We start from the raw sequence: 24,163 nt of genomic DNA, 5'->3' as shown, positions 1-24,163 counted from the left end.
TGTGTGTGTGTGTGTGTGTGTGTGTGTGTGTGTGTGTGTGTGTGTGTGTGTGTGTGTGTGTGTATGTGTTCATGAGCGTGCACGCATCTGTGTGGCGAACCACATCAAAGAACGACGGAGTGGCTCAGTTGTTATGACCTCTGACCCTGGCATGCTCCGAGACAGAGGGAGGGTGGCGGAGGAGGAGAAAAAGACAAGTCAAACACACACACACACACACACACACACACACACACACACACGGAAAAGGGCGGGATGCACACTAGTGCCTCTAAATTTACAACAGCTAGAAAAACAACCATGGATTGAGACATAGCAATTTGTCTTGTTAGCTTTTATAGACCTGTGAGCAGGCACACACAAGTAAATCACTTGGACACATAAATGCACACACACTAAAAAGTCACTGTTGACATGCCTGTCTCCTTTCTCTGCACGCTGTGCATCTTCTTCTGTGATGCAGCCCATCCTTCATCCTGTTGAACCTGTCCTGACTGTCTGCATTGCAGTGTCTCCTTGATTCAATCAATTGCATATGTTCAAAATGTTCTCATTTGACTTTGGTATGAACATGGAGAACAAATGGAAGAGTTTCTTTGCCCTTAGAGGAGCACTTTAACTCTCTCTCTTTTCATCATTTGAACTTGAATTCTTCAAGGTGCACTCTCCTCTACATCTGCATTTATTTCTAGCCGACGGCGGATATAACCTAAGTCCTTGACAAAACATCAAATACTGGTTTAGCATGTGTGTGCATGGTGTATGAGTCACTGGATCAGTGTATGTGCGAGTGTGTTTTAACATGTTTGTCCAACCAGCAGTAAATGACTCATTCACTCTGCATGTAACTGTACACGCACTTACGTGTACGTGTGTGTGTGTGTGTGTGTGTGTGTGTGTGTCACAGCTGTAAAAACTTATAGCTCTCTGCATTTCAGCTATGCTGTCACGGTCCATTATAATGTTCCTTCTAAACACACACACACACACACACACACACACACACACACACACACACACACACACACACACAAAAACATTTCTCATTTGAGAACAAGAATATCCCAGTTGGGTAATCATGGCTGTGGAAAAGTGCAGTTAAAAGATACCTAAACTTGGTCTCTGATCACCATAGTTATGTGCCGTCAGCTACAGTTACAAAAAATTACATCTTCTGCAGGTGCTGGCAGCATGGAAGTTTCTACAAGTACAAACCCCAACTACAATGAAGTTGGGATGTTGTGTAAAAAAAAGTAAATCCTTTTCAACCTATTTTCAATTGAATGCACTACAAAGACAAGATATTTAATGTTTAAACTGATAAACTTTATTGTTTTTTGCAAATATTCACTCAATTTGAATTTGATGCCTGCAACACATTCCAAAAAAGCTGGGACAGGGGCATGTTTACCACGGTGTAACACGCTGTTGTAACACGTGCAGAATGTGGCTTGGCATTGTTTTGCTGAAATAAGCAGGTCGAAGACGACGTTGCTTGGATGGCAGCATATGTTGCTCCAAAACCTGTATGTACCTTTTAGCATTAATGGTGCCTTCACAGATGTGCAAGTTACCCATGCCATGGGCACTAACACACCCACATACCATCACAGATGCTGGTTTTTGACCTTTGCGCTGATAACAATCTAGATGGTCCTTTTCCTCTTTGGCCCAGAGGACATGATGTCCATGATTTCCAAAAACAATTTGAAATGTGGACTCGTCAGACCACAGCACACTTTTCCACTTTGCGTCAGTCCATCTCAGATGAGCTCGAGCCCAGAGAAGCCGTCGGTGTTTCTTGTTGATATATGGCTTTCGCTTTGCATGGTAGAGTTTTAACTTGCACTTGTTGATATAGCGACAAACTGTGCTAACTGACAATGTTTTTCTGAAGTGTTCCTGAGCCCACAATGTAATATCATTACATATGTTTTTAATGTAGTGCCACCTGAGGGATCAAAGGTCACGGGCATTCAATGTTGGCATTCAATGTTGGTTTTCTCCAGATTCTCTGAATCTTTTCGTGATAATATGGACTGTACAGTAGATGATGAAATATCTAAATTCCTTGCAATTGTACATTGAGAAACGTTCTTAAACTGTTGGGCTATTTGCTCACGCAGTTGTTCACAAAGTGGTAAAACTCGCCCCATCCTTGCTTGTGAATGACTGAGCCTTTTGGAGATGCTCCTTTCATACATCATGACCAATTAACCTGTTCACCTGCGGAATGTTCCAAACAGGTGTTTTTTGAGCATTCCTCAACTTTTCCAGTCTTTTGTTGCCAATTTCCCAGCTTTTTTGGAACGTGTTGCATCAAATTCAAAATGAGTGAATATTTGCAAAAAAACAATAAACTTTATCAGTTTGAACATTAAATATCTTGTCTTTGTAGTGTATTCATTTAAATATAGGTTGAAAAGGATTTGCAAATCATTGTATTCTGTTTTTATTTACATTTTACACAATGTCCCAACTTCATTGGAATTGGGGTTTGTACATGTTTGTCTGTGAACTGTGCAGTATATCCAATCTTAGTGTGCGTTGGCCATTCTGTATGACTGTACTGTATGCATATATGCTCATGCACATATATGACTGCGTGTTTGTGTCTTTGTGTGTATATAAAGCAGCCCTTGACAGCCATTGGGGGCAGCGGTGGCGTGGCCGCAGTGTTTGCCTTGGCAGCGATTCAGCATTCCACATTCCTCTGCGATATTCAGTACTGTGACCTCAGGAAACCCGCCCTGCAAAGAAGCTCTCGCTCTCTCTTACGTTCCTCTTCTCTCTTTCTTTCTCTCTCTTGCCACCTCCCCACTTCTCTTTCTTTCTCTCTTTCACTCCCTTCCTCTCGATCATTTACTCCGCCCTCTTTTCATATCTGAACTTGGGAAATCATCTGTCAACCCCCCACCCTCCGTTTATTTTCCCTCCTTCCTTCTAAAAGTTTCCCCTTTTTTCTGACAGACGTCCCCTGACGAGGCACCTTTCTCAGTGCTCCAACTTTGAACACACATCTCGCTGCTGTCACTGAAAATTCACAACACTTCACACTGTCCCGGTCATTCAACGGATCACTCAGATGCATATTTCGCCTTTATTAGGAACTCCTTCTGCATCCACAGTACAGCCAGAGGCCAGAAGGAGTTTTCCCCGTCTCCCACCCGTTTTTCTTTCCTTCTTAAGACTTTCATTCCTGCCACTGTAATTGTCATGCACATAAGCTAAAGTATAACTAATACAAGTTAAATGATGGAATGTATACTACATTTGATGAGACTTTTGTGCTAAGAATGTACAAAAATATTGTTGGTTTCCTGATCACTCCTCCTATAACAAATTTTCTATCTATCTTGTGTGTCAACAGACTTCTCCGCTGACCCCTCCCTCTTCTCTTTGAGACCACGCCCACATGTCCAAAGAGCCATTTCACCTGAGATGACCCTATGCCCGGGGCAAGGCAGTTCCTCCTCCCTCCCTCCCTCCCTCCCTCCTACCTCCCCCTCTTAGCTTGGGCTGTAAACTACTACACATACTTAAAACACATGGCCGCCACACCTGCCACCAAGAGGCAGAAGGCTGAGGGAAAGAAAAAATAAAAGAGAAAGAGGTAGGGTCTGAACTCTGTGTGCTAAATATAGTCAGAAAAAGAAAGCTATCAACAGGTGTTGGAGGCCCAAACAAACCTGTTACTGCTTGGTGAAAAGAAAGGCTTTTTAAGGCTGTACATTTACATAACTTCAGACAATAAAGGAATAACAGATACCCTGATAATACCTTGACTATAACATGAAAGCTATTAAGTTAAACCAAGATATAAATCAAAGTCACATAAAAGCTCAATAAAAGACACTGATAAATTGTTGTGCTGAGAAAGATTCTTCAGACAGAGTGAGCCAAAATGTGCACTGTGTGGTTGACCCACTTACAGTAGAGCAGAGCGGAGCTGGGGTGAACTGAGGTAAAGGGTGGAGCTGCCAGTCAACCCTCTTATGCCCCTTCACTGTGACACTTTCCCTTATCTCAAGTGTACCTTTATATGGCCTGAGGGTGCAGCAACAACCCTGTAAACTGTTGAAGTCATGCAAATTAACACAGGAGGGAGAAAGATAAAGAGAAAGCAAAAGAGAGAGAGAGAAAGAATAATACTGACTTCGACATAAAACGATGTGGGGCATGTTTGTGTGTGCTTGTGTAGAGATGAGGACAGTATAAATCATCAATTAAAGCTATCCTACATAAACATGGCCATAAGACCGTACACAGATGCTCAGTCCATCAACAAAAACAAACAGATAAAAGTGCATCTGCGGGGCAAGGCCAAACTTGTGACGTTAAACATGTTTATGTGCGAGTGTGTGGTGCACATGTTGCCATACTTTTATGTATCGTATGAACATTGTTTGAAGAATTCACAGAAAAAGTTAACCAATTTCTGGGAATTTCCAAACTTTGTGTGCATACAATTAACAAAGACGACTGAGAACATGTGTATATGCATATGTTGTTCTGTGGGGGGATGTGTGTGTATGTGCAAATGTGTGTGTTTGCAAGACTATGAGTGAGCGTATGTGTGTGTTTCGGATTAAGAGCTTCACCCCTGGACCTCGAAATTAGATAGGGGATTAGTGGGACACATCCGCCACCTGGCATTTTAAGCCCCGCAATTACAACAACAACTTTTAATCAACAGCAGCCACACATATGTGTCACATACAGTCAGAACTCAGCAACTCATTCATCTTCTTCCTCATCTCTCTCTCTCTCTCTCTCTCTCTCTCAGACTGTCATTGGGCTGACCCCGCAATAACACCACATAGAGGGCAGCTGTATGCTAGTTTTTAGGCTGATCATGACCCACTGTATTAATAAGGATCAGCATGGATTGGGACTTATTAGCAAGGTGCACAAGACAAGGATTTAGCATCCAGAGTGACTTTTACTTGGCACAAGACTAGGAGATAGGATGTGAAGCAGCTGTCGCTAGGCTAGAGGGTAGCATCCCATTAGCACCTGTGCAAGGCATTTACCATCCAAAGAGCATGGCGTTACGCTAGGAGCTACTAGTGATGTGATACCTCATTGATCCCCTGTAAAAATTCTTTACTCTAGTTGCCATGTTCAGGGGAGTCTGAGGTCAGGGTTGGTTACAGAGCAGCACCTCTGGAGCTGGTAGGGATGTCTTGTACAAGGCAACTTAAACAGGTTGGGTGCTTTCTGACCACCAGAGCTTTAACCTGCTCTTATTTAAATCCCTGGTGCCTAGGTTAACTATTATGACTAAAAATATGTTTCAATGTACTAATTTCACTTTGCTATACTGACTGCACATACACAGATATCTACAGCCTCCAAGGCTTCTGTTGTCACAGTGAAGGGTGGGGGTGTTCAGTCTGTATCAATACGTTGTGCCAAAGAAACAAAAAAACAGCTAGCTAGCAACCAAACTAAACACACACAGCAGCCAGGCACCATGAAAGGAAAAGAACTCATGTTCTTTTTTCATGCACACCTCCAGCTAAACACTGTAACACACATATACAAAAGTCCTCCTGCGGTTAAAAGGCAGTTCAGACCACAAAATGAGTGTGTGGACAGAAAAAATGATCCTATATGGCAGGATTCACTGCCAATATGCTAATAACCAAGACTCATACATGTACAGTATGAAGAAAACACACTTGCCAAACTTCATTACATATAATAAAAAATTGTTCTCTTCATTCTGTGAAACTGTGATTTCAATAGCATTGAAGAGAGAAGAAATGAAGGAAAGAGAAAACTATTTTAACCCCAAGTGGAGAGAAGGCCGAAATAAAAAAAACCCCAATCAAATGAAAACAAAGGAGGGAACAAAGAGAAAGGGAGCACAGCTCTGCATTTATCCTTTATTAACAAGCAGCTTTTCCATCCAAAGTCTCAGATAGCAATCTACCACAAATTAGGACCAGATTTATCTAACTGACCATCATGTTGCTTTTAAAGATAAAATGCCACCTTGATTTACCACTACTTTCTAAGAAGATGACAGCAAAAGAAGGCAAAGCAGAAACAGGAGAGAGGGAAACAGAATGATTAGAGTGAAAGAGAAAATGAACAAGATGAACAGACAAAGCTAAACAGAGAATTTGAGAGGGAGAGGGATACAGAGAGACAGAGAGAATAGGAGAGAGGAGGGTAATTGCAGGAAAGGGGGCTCATTAGTCCGTCACTATCCTCAATCTAACCCCCAATTTCAGGTCAGGAGGAACACAGAGAGAGAGAAAAAAAAAGAGAAACAAAAAAGGAGGATGGAGCAACTTAATAATATTCCATCTCCTGTTTACGTAGTCTCAAACAATGTAGTCCCAAACTTTTCTCCCTCTGTTCAACTTTCTACCTCTGGCCTCTTTACACTGGCTGGCAGCGCTGAGTGTGTACACTGCAACCAGCACCGTCATTGATCACACACCATATCTCCTTACACACCTCGCATGACGAATCCACTGTCTCCCTGCCACAGGCTGAACTCACTTAGGAGTGAGGAAGAAACACTGACTTTGTCTCACAAAGAGAGAGCGAGGGGGGGGGGGGGGACTGAGGCAAAGAGTGAGTTTAGAGTGGTTTAAAATCGATGAGACCGAACTATCATGGAGACACTCACAATATAAAGTTGTGACTAAACTGTCCATGAATCCCTGTGCAAACGTTCTCGTTAATCTGAACCCAAGCTCAGGCAAATTGTACACTGCTACTTTCATCAAGTGGAGACCTACTGTAGCAGTGATTGGCTCATGACCAATTACGGATACTGACTCATAGTTTAAGCAAGCTGGGTGATGAGATATCCATTCCTTCCCTGCAGAGTCAATGTGCTGCTATACCCACCCTCTGTGCAGTTAAGATCTGGAATGTATTGTACAGAGAGCAGCAGACTTTTAGTCAGAGTCTCTGTCAGTTGGAGAGAGTGCTGCCTAAACCACATTTTGTATTGATAATATAAAAAAGCCAGTCAAATACTTCATTCACAATGAAACACCCCTTTAAGCTTCTGATAGTGGGCTGTATTTACCAGGGTTTCTGCAGATTTCACCAAGTCAAATTTAAGACTTTTAAGACCTTTATGAATGAAATTTAAGACCTATATCACAACATCAAGTCAAGTCAGATGTCACGAGTCCGGAAACATCGTCTGAAACAATTACCCGATATCCTCATTTATATTATAGGACTGGTGTCTAGTCACCGTGTGGAGAACCCAGAGCACCCCCGCTTTTAGTGTTGGCTCTGATCCAAAAGCGACACAGAGGTCACTTACGGGAGTTGTAGTGATTTCTACTCATATCTACCGGATGAAGCACAAATAAATGCAAACATGCACAAGTGTCCTTTATATTTAGCATACAATCTGGATCACACTAACAAAATCCTTACATTAAGTTTGAGGACTCTGTGCACCACCGGTTTGTTTTGTTTGCAATTAAACAGGGTGAAGCAGATGACTATACATTCACTTTCACACAGGCAGCCTTACAGTCGCACACAAGGACAGACACACTTTGGAAAGAAAAAAAGTATTGTATAGAAAAACACAATAAAAACAATAACCCTTCATGAATGAATTTCATCTCTCGTTCACATTGTGGGTCTACTGATGGTTTTCGGCATCGGTCATAAAACCATATTGCCTCAACAGATACACAGTGCTGTGCACATCATAATCATGCATTTAAAGATCATACGCATTTTGGCAAGACATGCAGAGCAAAATGTGTGCAGCTGAATATTTACACACCACAAGAAAAAGGCAATGATCAAAAAACATATACGCTCATATATTATACATTAAAAATGCATCTCTATTCGGTCTTTCTCCCTCTTATTCTCTCCTCTCCTCTGTTCTCTCATGTGGGAGGCAGCACTGGGCACCCAGCCATGCCACATCAATATGCGTACCGGTGAAACGCTTCCCCTGCTTCCCCCGTGCTGCAGTCGCCGAGGCCTGCAGCAGTGGAAGCAGTGGCTAATGTCACCGGATATGGCAGGTCATGTTAGCTGGTAGTTAGTTAACAGAGGTTAGCAAGCTAGCACTCCCAACGTGGCTGTGGGAGGCCAGAGCCAGACTGGCCTTGTCGTAGCAACCTGCCGCGGTGACAGCCCGTTGACGCAGACAACGCCAGCCAGTGCCACCCTGGAGGCACCTTGGATTCTACCCAGGCAAGGTTCCCTGGGAGGCTTGGTTGCCATGGTGCCAGCCAAATTTGGGTCCAATAAACGTGAGGGGAACGAGCTGTGGGCTAGGGAGGGGGACTTTGGGGTGGCAAGAGAGAAGAAAAGGGGGGTTCCTGAGTGCTATGGCAACCTTAAAATCAATCCTGTGGTTCTAAAGGAGTCAAATAAAAAAGACCTGTTTAGATAAAGAGATATCAATGAAAGGACATTAAAATAACATCATTGATAACCCATAAAAGACAGGCAGTAACAGAGAAATTGAGAGAGCATGTGTGCTGGATGCTGCTGATAACCTACACAAAGGGCTTTCAAAAGAGTCTGTTGGCAAGGTGAATGACAAGATGTCTACTGCTCTAAAGTTGGAATCGAAAAGCTCAGCTGTCAGATCGGTCGAGCTCAAATGACAGATGCACATCTCATATCTTACTCCACAAGGCCAATGCTGTAAAACAGATGTGCTCCTAAACGTTTATCGGCAAGCTAAAAAGGAGTATGAATTGTTAACATTCAGTGCGGCACAATTAAACAAAAACTGAATTAAAGCTTTTGAAAGACGCCACTTTGTCTTGGCTTCTCTGCCTTGCTCTTCCAGATGTAGTCTCAGAATTCGCAAAGTGGTTGGAGGGGACTTAACCCTGATCTTTATATTCATAAATTCATCTCCTCTTAATTAAAAAGTTTGCATGGCGGAAATGGACAAAAACTTTATAGCACTTAATGTACACCTGGCTCCCTTGGCCGATCGGCTGACGGGCTGAATTATGAACAGCTGAAGCAGAGAGCGATGCACGGCACCTTGCTGTGGCCGGTTCACCGCGGTGTCCCTGAGAGCCCAAGACTCTGCTCTTTCCAAACTCTCTCTCTCTCATAAAAAAAGACCTGCTGCTTGGCTCATAAGACCGTAAATCATGCAAAATAGAGCATAGCACTCGGTCTGGAAAAAATAACCATGTATAATGAGCAGACGGAGACATATGCACATATGCACTCTCTCACACACACATGCACGTCTGTGCGTACACGCACATAAGCCTTGCCAAAAGCACACCACCCTCTAAACTGCTTTGTACTAGACACACAACACAACGGCCTATCCCACAATTCTAACCCCCAAAACACAATCCTTCCCTGAATCCGTGCTAGTGATGAAGAACAAACAAAAACAAACTTATCTCGACCCCCACTTTACCCCACTCGTTAAGACTGTCCACCTCCCACCTGCTCTGCACCCCCTCCAAACTCCTACAAACATGAACACACACACAAACACACACACGAACGCCATTCCACTCCAAACTCATCCTGTTATCTAAACAAGCGGCGTCCTCTCGTCAGCGTCAGTGGCTTCCTTTCTCTGTCTCCTCAGAGAAAAGAGAGACTCTCCTGTTCACAGATGAATGGAGTCTTTTGATGAAGCGCCGAGCCTTGTTTACTGCCACTCCATTTATTTACCGGCCTGTTTTTCAAGATGTCATTGAGGGACACTCTACCAAACACCTCCCACTAGCCTCACCCCCTCAACCTCACCCACCAACCCCCTCCATCTCCTCCTCTATTTAACTACACCCCCCCCCCATCCCTTAAACACACATACAGATATACACACAACCCCCCCCCCCCCCCATCCCATGTCGTTCCCTATCCCGTTTCATCCTGCTTTCTTCTTTCCGTCTAGTGTCCTAGATCTGTGTCCAAACTGATTTGAAGCTTACTCGCTTACACAGACGCATGCCAAATGTGATTCTCTGCATTCTGTTGTGCTTCTCAGCTAGCTCGCTCATTCGCGCCCCCCACCCCCACCACCCCACTTTCTGTCTCCTCTTAACCGCTCTCCTTCTCACGGTGTAAGAACCACCAAACGATGCCCCTCATGAAGGTTGTCTCTCAAGAAAAACATGCTGCGAGACAGCTGACATTTTTAACTGAAAAACTAAATCTGGTAAAAAAATAAAAATAAAAAAACTATGTTAATTTTTTTAACCAGAAAAGAATTATAATGAAATGTTGACATGTGAAGGAAATACTTTTACGCAAAACAAAAGTTAACCAAACTGCAATCGAGCCTCATAGCTCATATGATAATGCTTCTACTGAAAATACATCAAAAAAATTAAAACAGCTTGTGATCACGTTAAATGTAAAGATACTGTTAAAAAGGCATGATGCCAGTCTTTGTGAAGATATATCAACCGAATGTCTGGTGGCAAAACATCTTTGCATACTAAATAAAAGAAACAAAAACTCACAGTCAAGGCTCATAGCCCATGATGGCCTGCTTTCATGAAAAACAAGGATAATGGTCCTATTGAGCACTAAAATGTTTGTGCCTACAAGTTATTATACATTTTTCTGTTGCAGCAAATAGGAGTCCAGGGTGCTAATGAGGCTAGGGGAGGGCATTCATTTGAACCCTAAAGAGGAATAAAAGAAAAGGGGAACAAGTGAAAGAAAAGAAAAGAAAGCGAGGATCAGAGGGAGGAGGTTGGCAGAGACTGTGTATGAAAATTTGGCGTCTTCCATACAGAGATAGCATCGTGCCAAAAACGGCCGACGCCACAACTCCTCACAACTCCTCCTCACTTTCTGATCAGCGTTAAACTCGCCCACATAATCATTTCTTTATTCTTCAACCCACATGTGCAAAATAAAATGAAATAGAGGTTGTTGCCTTTAATGTCTAAATCAGTACTGACCTAACTTTTTATTCAGCAACAAAAACTCAGCAAAGTCACTTATTGTAGGAAAAATAACTCCACGGGAAAAAACTGAATAAAAACAACAAAAAGAAAAGTAATGGTGCTTTGGATTTAAAACACAGTATTGTGACTCTCATTGTAGCATGACTATGGCTGTGTGGTGCTGAAGAGCGTTGTTAGCCAGACTTAGCAGCCGATGCCAGGGCCTCGCTGTGAGTGCAGCCCGGTGAATAAGGCATGTTCCCTGGCTGACAGTGAGCATTGGCCACTGCAATCTTTCTCCTGCTGCTCCTCCTCCTCCTCCTCTCTGTCTCTCTGAGGTCGGGAAACCCTCCTGAGTGGGTATATGGTTTTTGGGGACAGACACATTTCATGGTTGGCGCCGCTACAAAAGCCTGAAAAGAGACCCGGCACTGGGAAGACACAGTATTAATACAGACAATACCTCCCCCTCGCTGCTTCTGACTCTCTGTTTTTCCTCAATAACCCCTTTCTTTCCTTTTCTTCACCTCCTTTCTCCTGTGTTTTTGCTCTCTAGGTTATTTCCAAATAAAAACTGTAAAAAAAAAAAGAAAAAAAAAGAAAGCCCACTCAGCTCAAGTAAAGAATGCAGTTTTTACCATTGCGTGCTTAGCTTACACTCACTTTTATTTGACAATCGTTAATGTGTTTTAATGTCTAATTAAATCTTAACAGTAGGTATTAGACTGGGTTCAGCAGTGTGTGAAAACACCCTTTTTTTCCTTTAGACAAAATTAGAAACTGCTAAGCATTTATATAAATACCATTCCACAAACTGAATAATGAATGAATAATTTATGAGATTATTATCACTTTTGAAATAATAAAGATAAATGTAATTTGATTAACATAATGTATTTTTGACACATTTTTGATACATTTTAACACATTATATCTGGGCCTAATTATAGATTTAAAAAAAACATTTGGGAACTTTATACCTGACACTGATAAATGTAACATTTTGTGGAAATATAAATTACTACACAAACAAGGTAGCTGTAAAGGAAAAAAGGGTGTACACCATTAGTAATGAAGAAACCATGTGCATTAGCCTACTTAATTTGACACTAAGATAAGATTTCTGTCTTTCATCCTGAAGAAGTTCAGAATACAAAGCTGAAGAATATCTATCTCAATTCTTCTGCTTTTCTGTGTGGCATTTACGATGGAGAGCTTTACCTGAGGAGAAACGGGAAAAATCTGACAGCGTTCATTCAAAAAGAAAGAGAGGATCAGAGAAAAACTGATAACAGAGCCAAATAGCACAAACTGCCTCATTTGTCTGTTCCACCACGATGATGGCCTCTCGATTTCACTGGAATAATCTGTTTACCTCACATCTCCCAACGCGAAAACTCCTCACACAAAAGGAAACAGATGCGGGTAAACCAGAAATTTTCAGGGGTTTTACTTTCCCCCGAGTCAGACACAGCCAAAGAAACTGAGGCTTATGATCGTTATGTAAAAACCAAAAAAGCAGGGAGCTGTTTCTAGGACAAAGGCACCGTATCACAGAGCATGCCAGTTTTTACTGGTCAATTTAAGGGGAGACCAAACATAGCAACATTGTCTTTGACTCGCCTTTCTCATGTTTTTATTTTTTTTTATTTTCCCTCGAGTTTGCTTGTGTCATCATGGTCTCATGAGATAAATGCAGACCCTGCGGTTTTGGACCGATCTATGTATATCTGTGACACCCCAATGTTAGCCTTGCGTCTGTGTGTGTGTGTGTGTGTGTGTGTGTGTGTGTGTGTGTGTGTGTGTGTGTGTGCATGTTTTGGAGCGACTGAGCACACAACAGGGCTTTGGCTAGCCCGATACCATTAGCTATCCAAATACACAGACTTTTTTTCCGAAGCCAAGAATAATGTGAGAAGACTCCCTTCTCACTCGGTCTCTCTAATGTGACGGGGTTCTCCCTCTATCTTAACCCTTCAGATTTGATATGTAGCCACCTCGACGTGCCCCGGTCGCCAGACAGGAAGGCAGAGGCGTGCAAAAGAAGACGCAGCCCCGGCTAAACAAGACCCATCAGCGAACATTTACTAATGCCAAAGCTGCTCTGCATGTGGAGAGCTTTTCTTAGCCGGTGTGGGCCCTGTTCCCACCAAACACAACACAAAAGCCTCAGACCTGACCAACTCCCTCGGTGTCGAGATTTCATTTAATCAAAACTCAATGCTTACTTCACTGCTGAGGGTCATCCTAAGATGTACACACACACACACACACACACACACACACACACACACACACAGACAAAAACAAAAACACTTACACACAAGAACAGTCCACTCAACCCTTGTGATGTCATGGGAGCCAGAGAAGAGATCCAGGAAGTAATTAAGAACAGATTATTTTCACAGGACAAAAAAAAAGAAATACTGAGCCACGGAGCAGTGTGGCTCAGTATTGAGCAGTGGAGTATCCTGTTAACTTTTAACACGTTGCAAGCCATTCATCATGTCAGCCATGACTGTCAGGATGCCTCTCTTTTTCTCTGTTTCACTATCCTTCCCCTATCCCCCCACCCCCCATCTTTCTCCCACATTTCTGTTGTTTCCACCCAATAAATCCAACAAATCTGGGAGTTTTCGTCAGTGATGAACAAAAGTGTTTTTTTTATTTGTGAATCCTTCCTGTGGTCAGTAAGTTGGCCGGTGGGCTGGCTGTAGCGCTAGGGTTTCTCTGGGCTTTCTCACAGCTCCGTCCAAGGCATGACTATTGCTATAGCAGGAGGGAGGCGGGATCTGGCACCGTGGAGCGTGGAGCGTGGAGCGGTCATGGCAGAAATGGCACGGCGAGCACATTTCACACCTCCCTCAGAGTGACTGCAAATTTCCTGTACTGAACTTTTGATTGGAAACACATTTGAAACATCTTTTCATGATCACACTTACTGCGTACAAAAGAAAGAAAAGCGAGAGAAAAAAGAAAGCAGTAAGAATGAGGTCCAAAATATGACTAAATGCACTGAGCTAACTTTGGACCTCACAAATGGGATCTTTTTTTAATCTTCTATTTTTCCAACCTTGAATAAATCATAAATGTGCTGAGTTTAAGCTTAAACGGCACAAAGATTATAAATCAAATAGTCCACTGAACACTATGAGAGGCAGCTAAATGACATCTCCTCAGGCGGTGTACAAGTGGACCCACCAATGCAGTAGTCACACTAACAGAAGTGAGCTAGTACTGTGAACTAAGCCTATCCAACACACTCCATTCATAAGTTCATCAAAGGGACCCTGCCAGTGTGTGGTGCTCTGGCAGACCTGTGGCTCTTCCAGACCACTATCTCCATTATATACCAGTCAATCACACTCAATAAAACAAAACTAATAATCCTACTCACTGTACTGTACTGCACCACAACCTCTTCCCCTCTCCTCCGCCAGTATTTCACTTACAATGTTTAAAGGCACATTGCTCTGTCTGGTTTGTTGCCCTTTATGTGAGTTGCCTGAAAAACAGAGGGAGATGGTTGTGTATTGTGGCAGCGTGATATGATCTGTTACAGCGGCAGTGTGTTATGCTCCGTAACAGAGAGGATCTCAAAGGCTGGCTGGAGAACAGCCTGAGAAAGCCTGACGGCAAGCCCAGAGATTCCCTGTGGCAGCTTTTGCCACTCTCTCATAAACAAAACACAAGACGTCTTTCTCTTCTTCCCACACCAACGGGGCTCAGACGCTGCCAAACGGAACAATCACTACCGCAGCCTCTTCTTCTATCTAACGCTCTCGCTCTCTCTCTCTCTCTCTCTCTCTCTCTCTCTCTCTCACAATATAAACAAAAGAGATCAGCCGAGGCTTTACCTCTGTGAGAGCAACAATGATGGCGATGTTGAAGGAGACGAGACAAAACAAAAGTGTGTACGGGATCAAAGAGGAGCGAGGAAGACAGAGATGCTAAAGACCGACAAAACGCAAACCAAACAATACAACAATAAGGAACATCTTGTCATTCACTGCGCGACTAAGGCAAAACATGTAACCGCTCATCACTGTAAACGGGGAAATGTGACAGATGAATGCAGGCCTTCTTGCCTGTTTGCTCATAAATTCGCATTTACAACTTAAAAGTAAATGAGAGCCAAGTGTGGTAACAGCGGCGACCTTATGACAGGTTTAACAGTTGGTTGCCCTTTTGTCTCTCTCTCTTCTCCGTAGACCCCAAAGTGTATCTCCAACCAGGACTTAAACTGAGCACGGGTTCTGGAGGCAGGTAAAAGTACCAAGGCACACCGTGTTAGCCAGATAAGATAAGAGAGAGCACACAGTAAGTACATTTTATGAATGGGAAGCACACTGGGCAGCCACTCAAGGCAGCAATGCGTTTTACTGTTCTGCTGTAAACCAAAGTACTGTTGCAACGAGTGCACGGCGACACACTGGAAAGCCAACAATGTCAGAAGAGGTAGAGAAATTAGTCTAGACATTCAGAGTGTGTGTGTAGTTTCACAGTATGTGTAAAAAAATGAAATACAACATTTAAATGTTTTCTCACTGCAAACCACCCTCAATGATATACAGACAATTGTAGCCACCATCACTCAGTAGTTTTTATTTAAAAAAAGTCTTCATGCCACTTATAGTATATATGTAGTATAATAGCACAAATAAAATATTTCAAGCTTTTAAGTGGGTTTTGTTTGTGTATCCAGCATAATAGGAGAACATTTTTTCCCTCTCAATAACTTTTGAAAATGTTGTAGGGCTAAATAAAGTTAGACCTATATAATTGCTTTAATTATATGTTTTAAAATACTAAACATATTAATAATAACTTCCATTCCAAAACCAAATATACAAGAGTAAGGCAACGTCTTTCTAGATTAGGTGTATTATTTAATTTACAAACATTCTTTCTTGAGTGAAGATTAAACAAGAATAATACTATAATTAAGTGTAGTTTGAGAGTATAATTTACAAGACAAATAGCATTTAACAGTGCTGTACATGTATTAATAAACTGAGCAAAAACAGGCTCTGGAGATGTTTTCTAATCCCAAAATGCGACTCACTGACCCAGAATCCACCCTAAGTCATTATAAAAACACTTTTCTTTTTTGCAACACTGTCTCAGTTATTGTCCAATAACAAAGTAAGTAAACATTTTAAATTAAACAATATTTTTGGAGAGAGCATTTATCAGAAAAAAAGTCACTAAAATAGTAAGACAGATTTCTTCAGTCAACGTCAGGACTGCCCGCTACCGCCACAGACAGACCAACAAACTGGAGCTGATGCCTGGGTTTGGCTCAAGCCGTGTGAGGTGTTTGGCCTGGACCAAGATTTTGTGTGTGTCAGAGAGAGAGAGAGAGAGAGAGAGAGAGAGAGAGAGAGAGAGAGCGTGCGAGAGAAGGAGAGAGAGAGAGACTAAGGGATGGCTGTGATAGCATTTGGCTTCACTTATGTTAGCGGCTACCATAAGAGTTCTGCCTAGGATATGTTCTATATATATATATGTGCCTGTGTGTGTGTGAAGCTGGTTGAGTCACTGTTTGAAATTTTCAGAAAATTCCAGCTGAGATAATATTAGGTCATGAGCGTGTGTTTGTATGTATATATAGCCAGTAAATGTGTGTATTTGGAGGATTTGGCTGTAAAATGTGTTTCGTGTGTGTCTGTTTGTGTGTGTGTGTGTGTGTGTGTGTGTGTGTGTGTGTGGTTGCTGTGACAGTGTTTTTTGCAATACGGGGAAAAAACTATAACACAGCCAGTGTTTTGGCTGTGTGTGTAGAGTATGCGCATTGGAAGCTACAGCGATGTTTGGCCGAGTGTGATGGTGGCTAAGATACAACAATGTTTGGCTGTATCAAATGGTATCTATGATAGTCCTTGGCCTAGTGCGCGTGATGTGTGGGTGTGTGTACGCAATCGTGACTAAAACTGTGTTTGGCTTTATGTGTGAAAGTGCGCTACAAAGATGACAGAGTTGTTTTTCTTTTTTTAAATTAAATGTGTGTATCTTTTTTTAGCTGTGTTTGTATGGGTGTGAAGGTGGCTGCAATAGTACTGGCTGTCTGTGAGCACTGGCAATTTGCGTGTGTTTGTTTGGCAGCCAGGTCCAACGTGGTGCTAGCGTTCAGGCAGACGGTGAAGGTGGCAGCAGCCTGCGGCCTGAGAGCAGGAGACTCGCGGCTCTGCACTCACTCTCACACACACACACACACACACACACACACACACACACACACACACACACACACACACACACACACAAAATCTGGGCTGTGGCCAAATGACGGTCCCTGGCTACAATGGCCTTATCGTGGCACATACACTTCGACAGACTGAGTACAATCTTATAAACATCGACTCTCACTCGTCGCACAAAAACACAAGATTTGACTGTGGTGATCATCTCATAAAAAACACTCACACACAGGCATGCAAATTCCTTCCTATAAAAAACACAAAATACATGCTCATATGAAGCCGCAAATGCATTCAGCCAGAGCACGCTGGCTGAATGCCCTTGACACACACACACACACATATTATTTTTTATCACTGTTGATACTATGTTGCCATGTATTCAAACACTAAGGAACACAAGAAAAGAAGGAAAATACGAAAAAGACAAAAGCAAAACTATGTGCCTTTTGCTAAGAAAACAAAAGCAAGAAGGTATATTCATTACGTTCCTCAGAGGTACATGTTTTAGTTATTTATTTAAAAGAATATTGTTAAATAAGAACTTTCCTAAATTCACAATTTTATATAATAATATTAGAAAGCTTAATTATAATCTAAATGCTTTCCTACATTTTAAACACCTTTTAAGTGTGTTTTCTGAAACTTGGTTTATCTTTCTGTATTTGATTTCTGTCAATCCCTTTTTAATTAATTATGTCATACAAGCAAGTGTTTCTGTTATAGGTGTGTTTTTGTGTATGCACGTCTGTGATTATGTAAATGTTTGTACATCTATATGCCCATGCACACGGGCATGTCTGACAAGTGTTTATGTTGGCATCCCTCTTTTTAGTGTCTAGTGTCCACATACCTGGCGTGTGGACGAAGTAGGCCAGGTAGAGGTCCAGCTCCTTGACGGACACTCCGATGTGGTGTGGCTGGACACACAGGCCAGGGTTGGTGCACTGTGGTGACTTGACCAGCCGTTCGCCGTCCGTGCTCTCCAGGGGGCTGCCCTTGAACAGGATGACCATCACCAGGTCCAGCCGCCACACCTTGTCGGCCTGGCGCAGACAGTCGATGCGACGGATCTTGCCCTTCTGGTCAGGGTTGGACAGCACGCAGCAGGGGGGCTTTTTCCCCGTGATGGTGAGCACAAAGTCCTCACGGAACTCAGGCCGGATGTCCTTGCGGAGCTTGGCCAGCAGGCGTGAGGCCCACTTCTGCTTGATCTCTGGCTTCTCCCCCAGCAGCTCATCCTTCACTGCGCGCTCTTCCTCCTTGGACATGCGCTTCTCGTGCTTCTTGAAGTATTTGCGCTTGCGGGCCTGCAGGTTGAACCAGGTGTAGGCGAAGGCGCGGACATGGGGCAGCAGGGCCTCGATGAAGGGGTGGAATTCATCCTGGATGAGGGAGGAGGAAGGGGGGAGGGTGGAGGAGGAGAGGGAGGAGGGGGGGAAGCAGGAGGAGGCAGTGGAGAGAGAGGGGGAGAATGGGGGAGAGAAGGATGGGGAGAGAGGGAGTGGGGGTGAGGAAGGGAAGAAAGAAGAGAGGCAGTTAGCACCGGCACGCAGCATGGAGAAGCGGCGCCTGCTCTGTGTGAGCGGAGGGAGAGAATGAGCGAGAGGTGCCGAGAGAGAGAGAGAGAGAGAGAGAGAGAGAGAGAGAGAGAGAGAGAGAGAGAGAGAGAAAGATATGCTGTACACTACCTAACACAAACGCATCATGTTGAAGGACACACTTTATAAAACACTGAACAACACAATACTGAAAGACAGAGGTAAAAGATGAGAAAGGGAAATTAAGTATCTACTGTGAGATTTTCTTCAAATAATATTAGTGTTAGTTATAAAATACAAATATTGTCAGACTTGCATTTACCCATTACAAAACTACAACAAAAACATTTAATATTAATTCTTGAAAACATTAATTCTAAAAAAAACATTTTTATTTAGTTCTAAATCTGTAAAAAAAAAAAAAAGTAAAAACGTGTAGAATTTATGAAATGACTAATGCATACAACACTAAAATAATTTAAGAGAACTCACAACCAAATTATAATTATTAAAATTAAACATAAAATATTTGTCCATAAATAACATAACTGCGTCCCACTCGGAATTAGCAAATACAGTCGCTATAAAAAAAAAACATGTGAATGAAAAGATCAAATGAATAATAGAATAACATGGTATTTACCATTTTGCTCTCTCATCATAAATTCACCCGCCGATTGCCAAGAAACTTAAAATGCACCACGAGGACAACAACTGGATTGTTGAATCAAAAGGCACTGAAGTAATATTACAAAACAAAAGACTGAAGGGAAAAAATTAAGCAAAAAGAGAAGCTGAGAAACTGTCCAATAAAAGCAGCAGGGGGGGAAAAAGCTGAGAAAGAGGAGACAGGCCAAGGGGGCGCAGTGTAATACCAGCACAGGAACACAGGAGGTACTGTAGCAGGAGCTGCAGGAGAGGTGCTGTTCAGGAGCACAACAGAAGGAGAGTGTGGAGAAGTTCAGCAATCTCTCCAAAAGAGCTGGACGTGCACGAACAAAACAAAACAGATATTGCCGCAAAAAGGATAAAATTGTCAAAAACGTAAACAAGCCTCTTTCTTCGTTCTACAAAATTATGTAGAAAAAAATATCTTGACGAAAAAACAACAAAAAAATGCTTGGCAAAGCGGCGCGTGCTATTGGTTCAATTCTGTGGGATCTGCATAAGACTCACGAAAAGGGAGAGAGAGAGCTGGACAAGGGGGGTGCTGACAGAGGAGAAGAAGAAGAAAAAAAAACAAAAAAACAAGAGGACCGAATCAATGTTGGAAGAGTGTGCACGACCGCTGGCAAACCCGAGTGCAGCTTCTTTTTTCCCCCTCTTTCTCTCCAACTCTGTCTCTCTCTTCCTCTCCACTTTCCTTCTCTAACCATTGACTGAGTCTGTGCCAACATGCACAGGGCCCACCTATTTGGCACAGAGTCTCAAACAGCCCAGCCAATACGCACGCTCCCACCGCTGAAAGGGAGGGAAGAGAGAGATGGCAGAGGGAGAAGCAAAGCAGTGGGAGGGGGAGTGTGGGGGGGGGGGGGGAATGATGGTTGGTAGCTGGTAGTGGAGGGAGGGGGGGGAGGGGGGGACTGTGTGTGGTGCAGGCAGAAGGCACGTCATTAGCCAAATAGACAAGTTCCAATCTATTGCAAAGGCAAAGTCCAGAGGATATTAATTTTACATGCATCCAATCCAGACAGCACCCGCCTTCTAAAGCCCTCCTACGTCCTCCAACCTCCCTTCATCGGCTTCGTCACCAGCGTGGTCACAGCCATCCCAACAAACCAGCTCGCTCTCCAACTGCACCTCCCCAACCCCACCCTCCAGAAACCCCCCCCCCCCCCCTCTCTCTCTCTCTCTCTCTCTCTCTCTGCTCGCGTTACACCACCCTGGCATGGGATGGCATGAGAAAACACAGGCCCAAAATCCCACTAGACCCTGAGACCAGCAGCTGCTCCTGGATTTACCACACAAACAAAGAGAGGAGGAGGAAGAAAATGCCCGTTACCCCCCCAACAAAAAATACCATCCAAAAACATGCTCTCCTGTTTCAAAATGCACTCTCACATCCAAACTGGCCCCTTCTCTTCTTCTCTTTTTTTGTTAGTTCCACTTTAAAATCCCCAACAGCACAGACACAGAAACACATTAAAAGTTTCTGTTACCAAATTAGAGAACAATCTGATTTGTGGGTGAGAGACAGGATTCATTGGACAATGAAGGCTATAAATGCTGTGGTGGACAGCTTCATGTAAGTAGCCTGTGTTAAGCTGTTTAACAAGGCAAGGCAAGCGGATAATAAAACTGTCTAAAACAGGCTATACCGCTTCCCTGTTATTCACAAAACTTAATCTAATGCTTTCAGATTCAGATATGCTGGTCTTTGTAATAGAGAAAAGAATTATAGTTTCCTACTGCAGCCGGTAAATTGCCCATATTTTCATCGTGTTGCATTATGAAGTACACAATGACACATGATTGTGATTGAACAGCAGCAGAAAGTGAGGGAGCACAGGGCTGTATAGCTGCGCTGGCAAGCTCATTGTCTCATTCTCATTGGCTGACCCACATGACCTCAGAGGGACAAGCTGTGCCCAGTGCACTATGGGAGAAATATTTGAGAGACAAAGGCTCTCACCAAGGATCAATTCAATATAATCTAATGTATGCATGAAATACAGAAACATAATACATATGTTAGAAGTGCATTTAAATGTCATACTTCCAAATTACAAAAAAGTAAACACATTTGCTCATTTATACTTTCCAAATTAGTCCATTGGGCTCATAGGAATTATAAAGACATTGTTAAAACTGGAATCTCTGCAATGGGCAGCCGCAAAAAGCTAACTTGTCATGTGGCAAAGTTGAGGGCCCGGCCATTTGATTGTGGGTTGAAGCCCCCTGCTGTGCAACGGGACAGGCTGTCTGTGTGAACGCCCTACAAAGGCCAGAGTACTCTGGTTGGCTCCCAGGACCATCAGATTTAGCCTGGCCTGCTCCCTCTGTCAGTGTCTGACAGAGAAGCCGCAGCCTGGATGACTGGCTGGTCCACTGACTGGTTGGCAAGCTGGCTGTTAGGTTGGCTGAGAGGCTATATGACTGGCTGGGTGAATGACTGGTTGGCTAACCGGGTGGGTAGCTAGCTGGCTAGCTGACTGCCTGGCTGGCTGACTGGCTCATCACTGCTACTGCTGGGGGGGGTGCAGACCCCATCTGGACCGGGCCGTGCCGGGCTGGGTGCCGATTGTTCATGCTAACATACGCCTGCCTCACACAGCCACACTGAACACGTGAAAAATGTGGGAATGAGAGAAGATGGCGGAGGCAAGAAAAAAATATATGGGCAAAAGGAACATGGGAAGAGGATGTGTGTTTTTGTTTTTAAGAATAATGACAAAAGTGTGCTTGTTGCTTTTTTGAAAAGACTGAAGGGATCTAGACTTTTTGATGAATGGGCCGCAGAAAAAGAAACGGAGTGATATGTGCCAAGTATTGCAGTCACTTCCTGTAATATCATCATGCCATCACTGACAGGCAAAACGATAATAACCAAGATTACTATCAGGGAAATCCAAACCTCCCCTTTTGTCCATTCAAACTATAACAACACATTTTCTTTTGTAGTTTCAGCCCTGCAGTAAAATAACTCTTCTTAACTCTTTATATAACAAAAAGAGGATAACAAAACTGACAGAAACCTATTATAAGACAACAAATAAATCCATATTATTAAGCAAATAGTATTTGTATGAAATATGTAATCCTTCAAAAAAATCCCCTCTTTTTAAAATCACTTAGTTAAATCCATTGCCAGGCGTATTATGATCATAAATTGGACCAAATACAAAATTATACACAACAGCACAACACAGGCATTGGAGGTCTGTGCACAATTTGCAGTTAAGGGAAGATCTTTTATGATTTGGGCCAAGAAAAGATTGTGTGGCACCCTACTATTTAATGTGTCCATTTTTTTTTTTTGACATTTTCAAACCCACATTTCCTTTGGCTTATTAGAGAGGGTTTCTCCTGTTTGCCCAGAGTTCTTCGGGGCAGAACGAAGGGTCGCAGGTTGTCGGGCCTTGGCCACTGGACTCATTAGGTATCTGCTCTGCAATAATTTGAGCGAGAGCTCATCTTATCTCTGCATGCCATGCTCTGTCTTTTAGAAAACGACGACCTTTGTTCGCCAGGCTGGGCAAAACAATCTCCCCTCCTGCCCTGTCAGGGTACAACTCAGAGTGCAGGAGAGACATGAAAACCACCTCTGGTTTTATTAACAAGGCCAAGCTTGGAGCAGCAGCAACTGCCAAAAACACAAGACAAAGAAAACCCATAACATTTGAAATTGTTGTATTGAAGATTTTGATGGTATTAAACAACAAAATGTAAATGAAAATTCACACATTACACCTTTTGTCATGTATGCAAGGCTGGCTGGTAAGAATATCTTAAATCTCCTACAGCTAAAACACATTAATTGAGGCATAAAAATGAATAAGTAAAATGGCACCAAATCCAGGTTTAAAGCACAAGGCACACCAAAACCCCTCTGCGTGGCCTGCATGTCTTTTAGCCTCAAACGGCCTGCACCGTGCGTCTCTACGTTTGTTAAACAATTTAAAAATGAATATTCACACCTTGAAAAAAAAGAAACTTACCTCGGTCACTGGTAAATTATAATCTCCCCAACACCGGTATAACGGCTAATAACGGCTGTTTTTTTCTCCGCCTGTTAACCTGAACGGACGGCGTGGTTGACCTCCGTCCGTCCGTCTGTTTGTAAGTAACCCATTGTATTTTACGCTTGTTAAAATCAAACACACAATATGTCTCGTTCTTGATAGTAGGCCTACAACAGCTCTTAATACCAAATATGTTCAAATTAATCTAATGCTCCTCTTCCCCATGGACAGAAAACTGAACTTGAGCTTTGCTAGCGGTCAGCTCTGGCTCTCAGCTTCAGTTTCGTGCGGCCTACGTTAAACACAAAGGGTCAAAATGAATACTAAAAGTCGAAATGGAAATAAAAGTAGGTGGATGATGTGTCGTAGTAGAAATAACAGGCTAAGTAAAAACAGTGTATGACCTCAGTGAAGACAAACATTCACCAGAGTAAAGACATGTGTTACTTTTGCACAAACGCAATTATACAGTTTACCCACATACACTACTGCAGGCGTATTTAATGTAGCCTATTTAACGTTTTTTACGTTTAGATAGACACCTTTGTGCAAATGAAAAGGGGACTTTTAGTTCCTGTCTGTTGGCTATTTTTGCATACAACTAATTTAAACAACGGTAACTCGGGCCTGTTTCTCACAATGTTGTCAACAGCTCTAAAAAGCAATTACCTGAGACGAATTTGTGGTATTAATCTTAGATATGCAAATGAATGCCAAAGGGCCGACATCTGCATAGGACACGTGGAAATAAAGATCCGGTCACACATTCATTTGATGCCACATCCTGCAGTGTGAGGACGCCTTGGTTGGGAGTCAACAGGCATTAAATGTGATCTCACTGGGCTGCT

The 24,163-nt window shown here is 42.9% G+C and overlaps 1 protein-coding gene across 20 annotated transcripts in view; it reads right to left on the bottom strand.

Moving 5' to 3' along the window:
• LOC116040463 (nuclear factor 1 X-type-like) overlaps positions 1-24,163 on the bottom strand; it is a 120,062-nt gene that overhangs the window by 56,735 nt on the left and 39,164 nt on the right. For 18 of the 20 annotated variants that reach the window (XM_036000207.1, XM_036000213.1, XM_036000215.1 and 15 more), the window contains one exon: positions 17,946-18,477. In XM_036000207.1, the coding sequence (XP_035856100.1) occupies positions 17,946-18,477 (532 nt within the window). Of the gene's footprint in view, positions 1-1,965; positions 2,013-17,945; positions 18,478-19,276; positions 20,005-24,163 lie in introns of those variants that run through there. The other 2 variants (XM_031285838.2, XM_036000224.1) reach the window with 2 other exon arrangements.

Source organism: Sander lucioperca, chromosome 4, assembly GCF_008315115.2.
Source record: "Sander lucioperca isolate FBNREF2018 chromosome 4, SLUC_FBN_1.2, whole genome shotgun sequence".
In the NCBI taxonomy this organism is placed as follows: Eukaryota; Metazoa; Chordata; class Actinopteri; order Perciformes; family Percidae; genus Sander; species Sander lucioperca.
This window is presented reverse-complemented; position numbering and strand designations above follow the sequence as displayed.